We start from the raw sequence: 13,930 nt of genomic DNA on the forward strand, positions 1-13,930 counted from the left end.
CCCCTTTACATAACACAAAAATGTATCTTAAAAGCAGGATTAAGGAAAAATAAGCGTTATCCTACTGACACTCTTTTTCACGAATCTTCACTCCTTTCCTTGCGACAGTTGTACATAAAGCATCTTTTAATTCATATTTATAAATATTACAACATAATTTTCCCAGAAACATCACATTCTTATAATACCAGGCATGCAGTTAATGTCGGTATACCTGTTACAAGGTTAGTTAAATCATTTTCAATAACAAATTCCTTTTATATTTCCCATGTATTATTCAGAAACATTTGCAAAAACTTCAGTCACTTCAAATTATTCGAATCAACTTCAATTTCAATTTTTAAGAAAAACGTTAATTTTTTTCCTTCTACAGATTGGCCTCGAGGGAGCCGAGGCCCTAATCTTATCAGAATATGGGCGGGCTTGACCTTGGTCCTTTCTCTCACCCCTCCCCCCTCCGATATCATCTGTCATTCATCTACATTTCAAAGTGATAACTATTTCAAATAAATTATATATAAATTTTTTGGTCGGTTTGTATAATTTAATTTATTATTGTTATTGTTGCTCTTTCGTTTGCGTCTGAACCATACCCGGCAAAACAAACTAACATTAATTTCTGTAAAAGATAGCGTCTCTAGCCTACGCACAGGCTGCTTGCCCATGTAGGCTAATTTCCTACAAATATATATTAAGAAATTACAATATTTAAAATTTCATTGTTAAAAAAAAAATTTGCAAACGCATTTGTAATCTCTGTACCTATAAGAAGATTGTGGAAATAAATTTATATTTCATTTCATTTCATTTCATTTCATTTCATTTCATTTCATTTCATTTCAGTACCGTATGGCTATAAAAATGAAGCAAAATCTGATATATTAGACGAATTAAATAAACTTGGAAACTTTGATATGTAAATGGAAGATGATTTAATTCACTGTCACAAGTGTAAAAAGAAAACGAAAAATATAGATTCAAAAATCGTTCAAACTCAAAATGGATTGTATAGAATTGCTGCAAAATGTTCAAAATGTAAGACAAACAAGAGTAAGTTTATAAAGAATCCAAATCCAAAACCTGTTAAGCAAGAATTGAAGACTAAAGATGAGATAGAGATTGAAGCTCGAGAAATTCATGCACCAGTACGAAAAAAGTTTAAAAAGAGAAAAATTATAACATTAGGAATTGACGATTTATGGGCAGCAGATTTAGTTATAATGTCTAACTATTCAGATCAAAATGATGGATTTAAGTATATGTTAAATGTTATTGATACTTTCTCAAAATATGCTTGGTCAAGAGCTATCAAAAGAAAAAACGGCAAGGATATTTCAAAAGCTTTCGAAGATATAGTAAAAGATGCCATAAGGATCAATCACAAACCTCCTAACCTACTTCATACAGATAAGGGTTTAGAGTTTAAAAATAAAGAATTTAACGATGTTTTGAGGAAATACAAAATTAAGATTTATCATACTGAAAACGAAGAGAAATCAAGTATTGTAGAGAGATATAACAGAACTCAAAATGAGAGAATGAAAGTAATTTTTGAGATTAATAACAACTTTAAATGGATCGATATTCTTCAAAAAATCGTAAACAATTATAACGATACAGTTCACAGCACAATCAAAATGAAACCGAAAGACGTAGATAAGGATGCAGAAAAGGAGTTATTAGAGACAGTTTTCGAGTATGTTCCACCTGAAATTCACACGAAAACTAAATTTAAAGTCGATGATCATGTAAGAATTGTTAGTAAAAAACAAACATTTTCGAACAAATATAAGAACAATTGGTCAAGAGAAATCTTTGTGATTTATCAAATTAATAACACAGATCCTGTAACTTATAGTATAAAAGATTTAAATAATGAAGAAATAACCGGAAAGTTTTATGAATATGAATTGAAGAAGTCAAAACTGTAATATAAATTTTCTATATATAAATGGCGCATCAAAAGAAATGTACAAAGTGTCAAGAATTTAAGGATTTTGAAGCTTTTTATAAAAATAAGAATAAAAAAGAAGGATTAGGGTCTATGTGTAAGGATTGTCGTAGTAAATATGAGAGAGAATTATACGAAAAAATAGAAAAATTCACTTTAGAAGAGAAAGAATGTTGTATTTGTAAAGAAATTAAGAATATTTCAGAATTTCACAACTGGCATTATAGTAAAGATAAAAAACAAGCTTTTTGTAAGGATTGTGCTAGAAGAAATTTCCGAGAAAGTCAAAATAAACCGACTCATTGCGAATGTGGAAGAGTTCTTCAATGGTTACCTAGTTATGCTAAACATTTACAAACAAAATATCATAAGTCGAGAGTTTAACATTTTCATTGTGTAATAATTTTTTCTATATAAATGGAGTCTCAAAAGAAATGTACAAAGTGTCAAGAAGAGAATAGAAAAGACTGTTATTGTAAGGAATTATATGATAAAATGAACAAATTAACTTTAGAAGAGAAAAAGTGTTACTTTTGTAAAGAAATTAAAAATATTTCTGAATTTAATAACTGGCAGTATAGTAAAGATAGAAAAGATGCTTTTTGCAAAGATTGTGCTAAAAACATTTTCAGCGAAAGTTATAAAAACGAAATGCCTTGTGAATATGAAAAAAAAATTCTACGATGGTTACCTAGTTATGCTAAACATTTACAAACAAAATATAATAAATCGAGAGTTTTTAGTAAAATTTAGAAACATTTTCATCGTGTAATTTAGATATTCTATAAATCAGTCGAGATTCTGCCATATTTGTAGTAAAATGATTTCCGTTGTATAAAATATTCAAAGATTCTTTCATTTGGTTATACAGATTGATAGAATTTGGTTCGTCATCAATGAACAAAATCTCTAATTCAGGATAATTTATTTTTAGATGTTTTAATCGGTTTGGTATTTCTCGTTTCTGAGCTCTGATAACGTAATAAGGCCATTCCCACATGTGATTCTTCTTAATTAACACAAAAACATGGTGTTTTTTCTTATCAAAATCTTTACATACCATATCTCTCTTCATTAATTCCATTCGCAATTCTTGATTCTCTATTTTCAAGGATTTCATTTGACCTGAAATTTGTAACTGTTTTATTTCATCTTTTAACTGCTTATTTTCGTTTTCAAGTTTGTACACACCAAATTTACGAATACTTGGTAAAACTTCTTCTAAAACCCAATCTTGAAACATTTCTGCTATTTTCATTTTAGATTTCAAGATTAAAGAATATATGCCTGCTTCATTGATGAAAACAGTGTTTTTTTTGAAAGTTTGAAGGCGGGGGCGAATCACCCCTACCTTCAGAATGTATGTTTTCGAAGCTTTTTTTATATTTTTCTTTGACATGTTCTTTAATTGCTTTCTTCGTATCTTTATATTCTAACACCTCTGCAACATCTTTCGCCTTAAACCAAAATTCATTATTTTCGTCAACAAATGTTAAAATTTCTTTATTATTGAATTTGAGTAGATTCACAACTGACTCCATTTAGATAGAAAAAAAAATTTAACTAGTAATTTTTATTTTGAGAATAAAGCCCAGATTCATTGATAAAAACAGTGTCAGGATGAAGATTTTGAAAGGGTCTATGGCATAGACTCTTGTAATTTATACATTCAAAAGTTGTTTTCTTGAAAATTTGAAGGTAAGCTATTCAATAGCTCCCCTTGATTCATCATTCTTTCGACAATCTTAAATATATTGTTGTTTTACTCTCATTATTTTAATAGATTTCCTTCAGAGTCTTGAATAGTCAGAACGATTTTTTGAATTCTTTTAATATTTTTTCTAATTGGAATATAATCGATTTCATTTGGTTTTTCACTGATTTTTGATCCATAAGCAACATTTGGGAAAAAAGTGTACAAAATTTCCGATTCTTTGTGTAAATGTTCGGTATGATTTTCAAAACTAGGTTCAACGAGATTGCAGTGCACTTCAATTACATCGAACGGTCTAAATTTTGGCGTTTTATTTCCTAAATATACCTGATTTGGCTCAATAGTTTCTTGAACAAACCCTAACAAATCTACAATAATTGCTGAAAACATTATTCTTACTGGTGATTTTATTTGAATTTTATTAGAGAGATAATTTTTTTGCATTTCAAACTTGTTTTCGTCAAAGTTTAAAGATTTATCTGATTGTTTGAATGTTTTCAGATAATTTTTAAGGGAATTTTTTATTTGATCGAAAGTATAATATCCTTTGTTTAAACCATAATATTTTGTTACGTTCTTCTCACTAAATCCTATACAATAAGGAGAACTTTCACTAATATTTATTACAAAATTATCAGAATAAAAGCCGCTTAAACCGATAAAATAATTTGATTCTTCCTCTAAGTGTATAGGATGTTCCAAGTTTAAAACTAATTTAGAGCTTTCTGAAGTCAACTTGAACAGCTTCATTTTCGCAAGCGTTGCTTCAAGATGAAAATCTTCTATTTAAATGGAGAAATTTTTAAAGCAAAAAGATCAGATAAAACTTCAAACGTTTGAAGAAAATAAGAAAGATCAACCAATCAGATTGTTAATTGTTGGTTCAAGTGGATGTGGAAAAACAACTTTATTATTGAATTTTATCTACAATAGGTTGATTCCTTATTCCAATTTGTATGTTTTTAGTAAATCTTTAGAACAGGACGCCTATAAAAAATTACAAGAAAGATTTGAAAACATTGAGAAGAACTTAAGTAAGAAAATATCACATTTTTATAATGCTTCTGAGGACATAGTTCCGTTAAGCGAATGTAAACCGAATTCTTTAATCGTTTTTGATGATTGTATTTTGGAAAATCAAGACGTTATTAAGGAATATTTCGTAATGTCTTGTCACAAAAATATCTCTTGTATCTATCTTTCCCAATGCTTTTCAAAGGTTGATAAACAAGTTATTAGAAATAATTTGAATATGTTGTGTGTTTTTAAGCAAGACGATCACTATTCGAGAAAGATTTACAACAATTATGTGGGATCTGATATGAGTTTTAACCACTTTAATGAATTATGTGATAAAATTTGGAAGGAAGACTACGGATTTTTAACTATTAATCTAACTTTGAAGCCTAAAAATGGTAAATATCTGAATAAATTTTCTAATATAAATGCTGCTCAGTGGTCTGACAAATCTACTTGATAAAATATTTGTTACAATTATTTTTATATTATCTTTAATTTTTATTTACATTATGAAAATAACAGAAAAACGGTAAATCTGTTCACGTTCCACGTTCACGTTCATGTTTCACGGTCATGTTTCACGTTCATGTTTCACGTTCGTGTTTACGTTTCACGTTCATGTTTTACGTTCGTGTTTACGTTTCACGTTCGTGTTTCACGTTCGTGTTTCACGTTCCACGTTCCACGTTTACGTTTCAAAATTTTCCTAAATAAATGGCGAACGTAACTTCAGAAGAAGCAAAAAAACTTGATCAAATAGAAAAGAAATTAATCAAAGAATTTAAAGAACAGATTCGAATTGATGAAAAAGAACAAGAATTTATTCAAAAAATTAATCAACCTGTAACATCTGCAATAAAAAATGTTGAGGGCAAAATTGAAAATGTTTTAAGCGATAATCAAAATTTGATGAATTTGGTTCCAGTTGTACGACAATTTGCCGATATTTCGATACCAGAATCTGAGTTTGAATTGCCAAAATTACCATCTTCAACACCATTTAGACCTCGAATCATTGAAGACTCTACCATAGTTGAACCAATAAGTCCTGGAACAACGGATATAATAATTGGTGAAATTGGTAAAAAATTTCTTCCTAGAGCAAAGGATGATAAATTTGGTTTGTATTGGGACAGAAAAAAGAAAAGTTTTATGATTGGAAATTTGCCCGTGAATTTTGAACATAATGATATAATTATTGAAGATAAAACATATAAAGGAACTCAAGGTTTATGGAGATTATTAACAGGCACTGATGTTCCAAAAGACGGTTTTATATTCTGAAGAAGACTTGAAAAAGTATACAGAAATTTTATGGAAATCTGATTCAATTTACAAAAATAATGATCCATCAACTAAGAAACCAAAGTCAAGTAAAGGTAAAAAATATCTCAATTTGATTAAACCAATTTGGGAAAAACGAATCGAAGGATCAGGTGTAAGAAAATACAGTGATAATAAGATTGAATACAGATATATCGACGATTTGACAAAACTCGATGGAATTATTAATTATATTTATGCTCAAGAAAAGGCTGGAAACAACAATTTTTTGAACGAAAAGAAAGCGATTAAAGATTTTATTTCGAACAAACTTGATGAAATGATTGAAAAACCTGATGGAATTAAATATTTAAAACGAGTTTTGCCGGCAATAAGTTCATCTATGATTGAGGGTAGTGGACTTTTGAATGATTTTATCAACAATTTACCTTTTGAATTACACGTACCAACTTATCAGTATCTGGGGCCTGGCACAAAACTCGAAAAAAAGACTAAAAAGAGGAGATCCTGGTATAAATAAATTAGATCAAGCTGCTATGGAACACGATATTTTTTATGCAAAACATAGAGACACAAATTCCAGACATATCGCAGATAAAGTTTTGCAAGATAAGGCAATGGATAGATTTTTATCAAAAGATGCTAGTTTAGGTGAAAGATTTGTTGCGCTTCCAACAGCTGGAGCAATGTTTTTGAAGAGAAAACTAGGAATAGGAATCGAAGAGAACTTGAAATTTTAACTATATAAATGGAGGTGAATGTAAATTTCAGCAAAAATCAGAAAGAAAAAATAAAATCCGCTTTTAAGAAGAAAATACCCGTTAGTATTCAATTTAAAATAGATCAACTAAAAAATGGAGAAGATAAGATATTTTTAACAAATAGACAATACAATAAACTCGAAAAACATAAGAAAAACAATAAAGGAACCAGAATAGAATTTTCTTATAATCAGTTGAAAGAACTTAAAAATGGTGGACTTTTGAAAGATTTATTAGATTTTGGAGAAAATATTCCAGTTGTTAAAAATGTTGTTCCTTATGTTCGTAAAGCTGCTCCAATCGTTAAAAAAGATGTGATTCCTATTGTTCGAAACATTTTAAATTGGTTAGATAAAGAGTTGGAAGATGTTACAGGATCTGGATTAGATGAAAAAACTTTGAATTACGTGAAATCAAACATTGAAAAAAAAATTTAAACCTTTAACATTCGGGGAATTGGAAGAAATCTGCAAAAATATTAAACATTTTAGAGGAATCTTCATGAGAGATACATTACCTGAAAAAGTTAAGAAATTTGAATGTGGAATTGTGAATTTAGACTCGATTATGGGAAGTGGAACGCATTGGATTTGTTATTATAAAAATGATAAGAATGCATGTTATTTTGATTCGTATGGAAGAATTGAGGACAAACCACCTATAGAATTGATTAAATATTTGAAAAAATCAAGCGTCTACTACAATGATTCTCAGATTCAAGACTATAAAGATCCCCCAATTTGTGGTCATTTATGTGTTTTTGTTTTGAATGAACTGAGTACTGGTAAAGATTTTAAAGAAGTTGTTAACAAATTATTACTTAATAAATATGGATTCACAAAATATTTTTGACGTATTTGGAACACAAATTATTCAAAATGTAGATAATAGTTTGAATTTTGATAGTTTGAGAAATGAGTTTGATAACAAGTTAGAAAATGTATTACAAAACCTTCCAGATTCAGATATGTTTGCTGTCGAGATTGAAGATTTTAAAGCAGAATATGATAACAAACTTGCAAATTTCATGAGTTCAAATGAAGTTGCTGATAAAATAAAAACATTGGAAAAAGAAGTTGATGATGGTGTAAAAAAATTATTTACCAATTTAATGTCTCATATCGAAAAAGCTGATAAAATTACTGAAGCGATCAAAGTTGAAAAGAATTATGTTAGTTTAGCTAATAAAAAAAGAATTGTCGGTGTTCGACCTGGTATTGACAAACATGATGTTGTTGTTAAAGAACAAATTTTAAAACCTCTAAAATTATCAGAAAACATCGATATTGTTGATTTACATGATCCGAATGTTAAAAATGCCTTAGATTTTAAAGGAAAAAGAATTAGCGGTGTTAGTAAAGGAATTAATCCATTTGATGTTGTTGTAATGATTCAATTAGAAGATCCTATTAAAATGTTTAATGAACTAAAACAAAATTATGAGAATCATAAACAGCATGTTAAAGATTTTACAACAGAAGTCTATGAAAAACTTGATGAAAGAAGTAAAAGATCAGTAGACGATGTTGGTGAATTACTTGATAAAGTAAATAAACTAGAAGAAAACTTTAATACATATAAAAATGATGTTAATGTATTAGTTGGTGAAGTAATTAACAAAATTCTGGAAGATTTTGATACACATTTCAATGAGAAAGTAAACTTTTTTGAAAATTTTGGTACACGTTTCAATGAGAAAGTAACACATAATAATGAATTACTTAAAAGAATAGATGATCGATACTCTTTATATCTCGATAAAGTAAATAAACTAGAAGAAAACTTTAATAAATTTAAAGAAGATGTTAATAAATCTTTTGAAAACATTGATAACAGATTTAATGGAGTAGGCGGCTATGATGACTAATTTTCCTTATATAAATGGCGCTCATATATTGTGTGAGATGTAAAGAAAAAACTGCAACAAATGATATAAAATACTATGCAAACATCAATGGAGTTAAGAGAATTTCTGGAAAATGTGCTGAATGTTACGCTAAAAAGAGCCAATTTATAAAAACTTGATTTTGAAATTTTTTCCTAATAAATAGAGATGGCGGGACATTACAGTGCTTTCGATCTTTTTATCATGCAACACGAAAGAGATTTGAAAAAAGAACATTGGGATGACATTTCTCAAAAATATGAATTATCCGAAGATATGATGAGATTATACGTAAACAAATTGAATTGGTATAACATTGCTAAATATCAAACTTTATCATCAGAGTTCATTCAAGAAAATATACATTATCAATTAAAAGATCATATGTCTGTTCTTTGTCTCTATCAACACTTGAGTATAAAGTTTTTGGATGAAAATAAAGATACAGTTGATTGGAACAATATTATAGATAGCGGTTACTATCCTGTGCAGATTTTATTGAAATATGTGACCGAGATCGCAAAATTTAAGGAAGAGAATCCTGAATATGACGAAGTAGATCATTAAAAATGACTCTAATCTTTTTAATTATTTTACTAAAATTTATATCTTTTCTTATAAAAAACGTACATTAGATCGATGAAAAAATGATACACGATGTTTAAAATTTCTAAATTTTCTCTTATTAAATGGCGGACTACAGAAAATATGCTAGTGATATTGAAAGGGCGGAGTTTAAAAATTTCTATCCAATTAGTAAACAACATTTGAATGAACCGAATAAAAGAACTGAGTTTAATATTGATTTTGGAGATAACTTTTGCTCGTCTAACTTCCAGTTTTATATTTCTGGAACTTTAACAAAACAAGATGGTCAAGCATATCTTCGAACTGATAATGTTAGATTAATCGATAATTTTATACCGTTTTTATTTTCTAAGATTGAAGTAAGAAAACACAATAAATTGATAGAAGAAGTCGAAAACTGTGGCCAATTAAGCACAATTAAAGGAACTATTTCGTATTCAAAAAGTGATGTTATTTCTCAAACTTCTAATGGCTTTGAATCAGATTTTAAATTTGGTGTTTTTGAAGCAGCTGGAAATTTATCTCATTTTGGATTAGGATTTTTTGAAAATGTTACTATTCCGATCTATAAAGGAGGATTTTATCTAAGTTTTATAAGAGCAGAAGACGATGATGTGATTCTGAAGACTGCAACTGGAAATGTTATGCCTGTTGATGGAAAAATAACAATTACAGATTTTTTTATTAGAGTTCCAATGATTGATTATAAAACCACGAGTAAAATTAGGTTGATTGATGAAATTACAAAAAGTCAAAACATTATGTTTAATTTTCTAGATTGGCAATGTATTGAACAAAAAGGTATTTCCGGAACAACTTATTCGTTCGATATCACAAATATTTATAGAAATATCTTCAATCCCAAGTTCGTTATCATCGGTTTTCAAACAGATAGACAGAATAATCAAGAAAAAAATCCTTCAAAGTTTGATAGTTTGGATGTAAAAAATATCAGAGTAAAATTGAACGGTTCTTATTATCCAGATGAATTACAAAATTTAAACATTTCCGGAGGTCTTTTCAGAATCATGTATCAGATGTATCAAGATTTTAAGAAAGTTTACTGTAATAATAAGGAAATGTATTACAATCCTAAAGAATTTTTAGCGAATAGACCTATTTATGTCATTGATACAACAAAGAGTTTGACAAATATTTCTGGTTCAAAGAACGATATAATTATCAATATGGATTTTCAAAAAGCTGTTACAAACGCGATTTGTTATGTTGTTGTTGTCTCTGAGAAATTTTTAGCCTATGATGTGATTAAGAACGATATTAGAGAAATTCAGTAGTTAATGATGTTCATATTATTCTCTTTCATTCCTTCTAATATTTCAAAAATATACTCTTTCGCCACTGAAAAATCCCGATTTCTCCCGTAATAATCTTTATAATCGTACACAAAATATCCTAAATAGTTGTACAATAGAATGAAATTATTTATATTTATCTCTGTTGTAGAAATGTAAACACAAACATTTGCGCTGAAAAATTTATATCTCGGCAGAGTTAGTTCCATAATCTCCATTTAAACAAAAAATCTTTCTGTTTAAATGGAAGAGTATAATGCCAACTGTTACAAGTGTTCTAATAGAGGAGAAATTATCGATAAAAGATATTTAGTTTGTAGAGATTGTAATTTAATTTTGTACGAAAGACCTAAACCTAAGAAATTTCGAAATAAACTAACACATTTGAATAATCTGCTTATGAAATTACAATACGGAGACAAGAAGCAAACAAAATTTGTTACAGAATTTAGAAAACAGAATAAAAATTTTTACTTATCTCTTGGAACCATTGACAAAATTATTTTCCTTTTCAAAGAATACATTAGGTTTGTAGGTATCGATACACACGTTTATTATGAAAAGATATTACCTGTATTTTTTCATTATCTGGATGTTGAATTTGTCTACGATTTTAAGCCAGAAATCTTTGATGATTTTATAGTACATTTGGAGAAAGTAAATGAAGAACCTCGTCAAACAATGAAGATGTTGGCAATTCCCTCGACTTCTCGAGTGATTGTTAGCAAATTTCATTTTTTCCGTCTTTAAATTTTTTCTATTTAAATGGAGTTCTTGAAAGAGTTAAATGATATTGGTGAATGCAAGTTTAAAGAGTATAAGAAGTTGAATGAATTAGAAGAAAAAAAGAAGTACAAAATCATGAATTTGGAGAAAATGAAAGATAAATTCGGGTTTACAATAATTGCCGAGTTGGAAGATTGTAAAGTACACTTACCGAACAGATTTTTGACTGTTTTGGATGAGAAAAAGATTAAAGAATTAAACAAAAATGAAAAATTACACTTGGTTGTTACTGGAAAGAAGACTATTAAAGATAAAGAAATTATAACAATTAACTTTGTAGAATAAAGTCTTAACTCTAAAACTTGCAGTCCCTCCCCACGTCATAGTACTGTTTTGATAACCATAGTTGGTGTCTTTCTTCATAGGAATCACATGGAATATTATCTACAGTAATACCTTTTGTTTCACACAAAATGTGGCTATATTCTATAAGAAAAATTCTATAATGCTCTTTAATGAATTGTGTTGATAAATCTTGATACTTACAAAAATTCCTAAGAAATTCATCAATTAAGTCTTGATTATCTTGAAAGGACGTATAATATGGGAAAAATGTCATAAAAAAACGATGAAAACTCTCTGTTTGTTTATTTTTTACTTTCTTTTCAATATCTTTCGTAATTATATTAAATATGTAATCCCTTACTTTTTTAGTTTTTTGCCGATAGTAAAACACTCCATTTGACGTTTTTTCTGCAAAAGACTTTACAAGTTCTTTGAATTCTGTATCATTTAAGGAAAGTATCAACTGTTCTTTAAAATGTTTTGGTAATTCGTTGAACTCGTTAAAATTGTCTTTCTTTGTAAGTTTTTGAAATGCTAGAAACTGAAGAGAGCTTGGTGAGTTCATGTTGTTTATTTAGTAGAAAAGTTTTTTATTAAAGTACAGTATGTTTTTAGTAAAAATGTTTTAAATTGATTAAATTTTATTAAGATTTTTCCTTTATTCGTAGCAGATTTGACAACATTTTACAAAGCACAGCTTAAGAAAGTAGAAGCAAACAGCTGTAGATTTGGTTAATTTTTCATTCCACAGAGTAGATAGTAATGTACCGATCGCTTTTGGAGACGAACGACTGTAGATTCGGTTAATTTTTCATTGAGATTTGCTGTGTTATTTCTCAGCTTCCTTTATGGTACATTGAACAGTATTTTACATTGCTTTTCGGTCGGCTCCGAAAGTGCGCCAGGAACCCCATATTACTATCTACTTATATATATATATATATATTGGGTAAGGGTAAAATCCTTAATTAAGAATATAAAATTAAGAATATATAAGACTGTTATAAGACCAGTTCTTCTTTATGGAGCAGAGACATGGATTATAGATAAACAGGCAGAAAAGAAATTGGTTACATTCGAGAATAAAATTTTGAGGAAAATTTTCGGACCTATTAGAGATGGAGATGGATGGAGAATCAGGCATAACCAAGAAATCAGAGAGATGTTTCAATCTCCAGACGTTGTAGGAGAAGCAAAGAGCAAGAGACTTCGGTGGGCAGGCCATGTGATGAGGAGGGAGGATGATAAATTGATTAAAGAGGTTTGGAAACACAATCCAGTTGGAAGAAGACCTCGAGGTAGACCCAAAAATCGCTGGAAGGACCAGGTGGAGAAGGACTTGAGGAAGTTGAGAGCGGGTCAGGAGGATTGTGAAGACAGGGAGAGATGGAGGCAGCTGGTTGGCGAGGCCAAATACCACCTAGGGTATCCATGGCCATGGGAGTAAGAGTAAGAGTAAGGGTAAAATCCACTTTTTTTGCTTATTTTTTACTCAAAAAATATTCCATACATATATGATAAGATAGTGTAAATTTATAAAATATTTTAAAAAAATATCAAGCACATTCAAACACCAAAATATTTTTTTGACATAAGAAAATATTAATGAATATTATTTATTATTATTATTTGGAATATTCTGAAAACAATTATGTATAATACGTTGTATATTTGACAATTTTTGAGAGGTATATAACAATTTAATTTCATTCTTACAAACGGCTAAAAATAAGGTGCCAGTACAGGACCAGACACCACCAGTTCGAGGGTTAACTTCTGTTAGCTTGAATTGAGCCAAAATAGTTTTATTTCCTACCAGTTGGATTTGGAATAAAAATATCAAATGTCAAGACATTTTTAAATACTACACTTTAAGATCAAAAGCAACAGAAAAATAGTTTATTTCTCTGGTTTTAATGTTCCAACTTTAACTTGATCGCTGAAAGAAACCGTTGAAACCAATGAAATAATCTTTTCTAAATTTATTGCACGAATTTTTTGCTTCAAATGAAGACGATTTATTTTATTGACCTAATGCCATTTTTCACTTTACCTGAGTGTACTTGTCGGTGTCAGCCATCACTGCCACTATAAGGGCAAGACTGCGGACGCAGGACACACGAACAGTTTCCTCCCTGTCCTCCCCCAGTAGCTGTTGCAGTATGGACAGCAATAAGGAGTTACGCAGACCTGCCTGCAACATCCAAGATTGTTTTTTGTGTGTTGCACAGGTAATACCCCTTCAACGTTTTCACATAAAAGTCTCGCTTGGCAAACCTGTGTGATACAATGATTTCATGTGAACGCCATTTCATACTTTTGTGTAGACAATATTCTTATGTG

The 13,930-nt window shown here is 29.2% G+C and overlaps 1 protein-coding gene across 1 annotated transcript in view; it reads right to left on the bottom strand.

Moving 5' to 3' along the window:
- Window positions 1-13,930, bottom strand: part of LOC124371964 (RAB11-binding protein RELCH homolog) — a gene marked incomplete at its 5' end in the record, with an annotated part of 77,434 nt that overhangs the window by 36,347 nt on the left and 27,157 nt on the right. Inside the window, one exon of the mRNA XM_046830332.1 lies at window positions 13,641-13,781. Coding sequence (XP_046686288.1) covers window positions 13,641-13,781 — 141 coding nt within the window. The remainder of the gene's footprint in view (window positions 1-13,640; window positions 13,782-13,930) is intronic.

Source organism: Homalodisca vitripennis, unplaced genomic scaffold, assembly GCF_021130785.1.
Source record: "Homalodisca vitripennis isolate AUS2020 unplaced genomic scaffold, UT_GWSS_2.1 ScUCBcl_2328;HRSCAF=6962, whole genome shotgun sequence".
NCBI lineage: Eukaryota > Metazoa > Arthropoda > Insecta > Hemiptera > Cicadellidae > Homalodisca > Homalodisca vitripennis.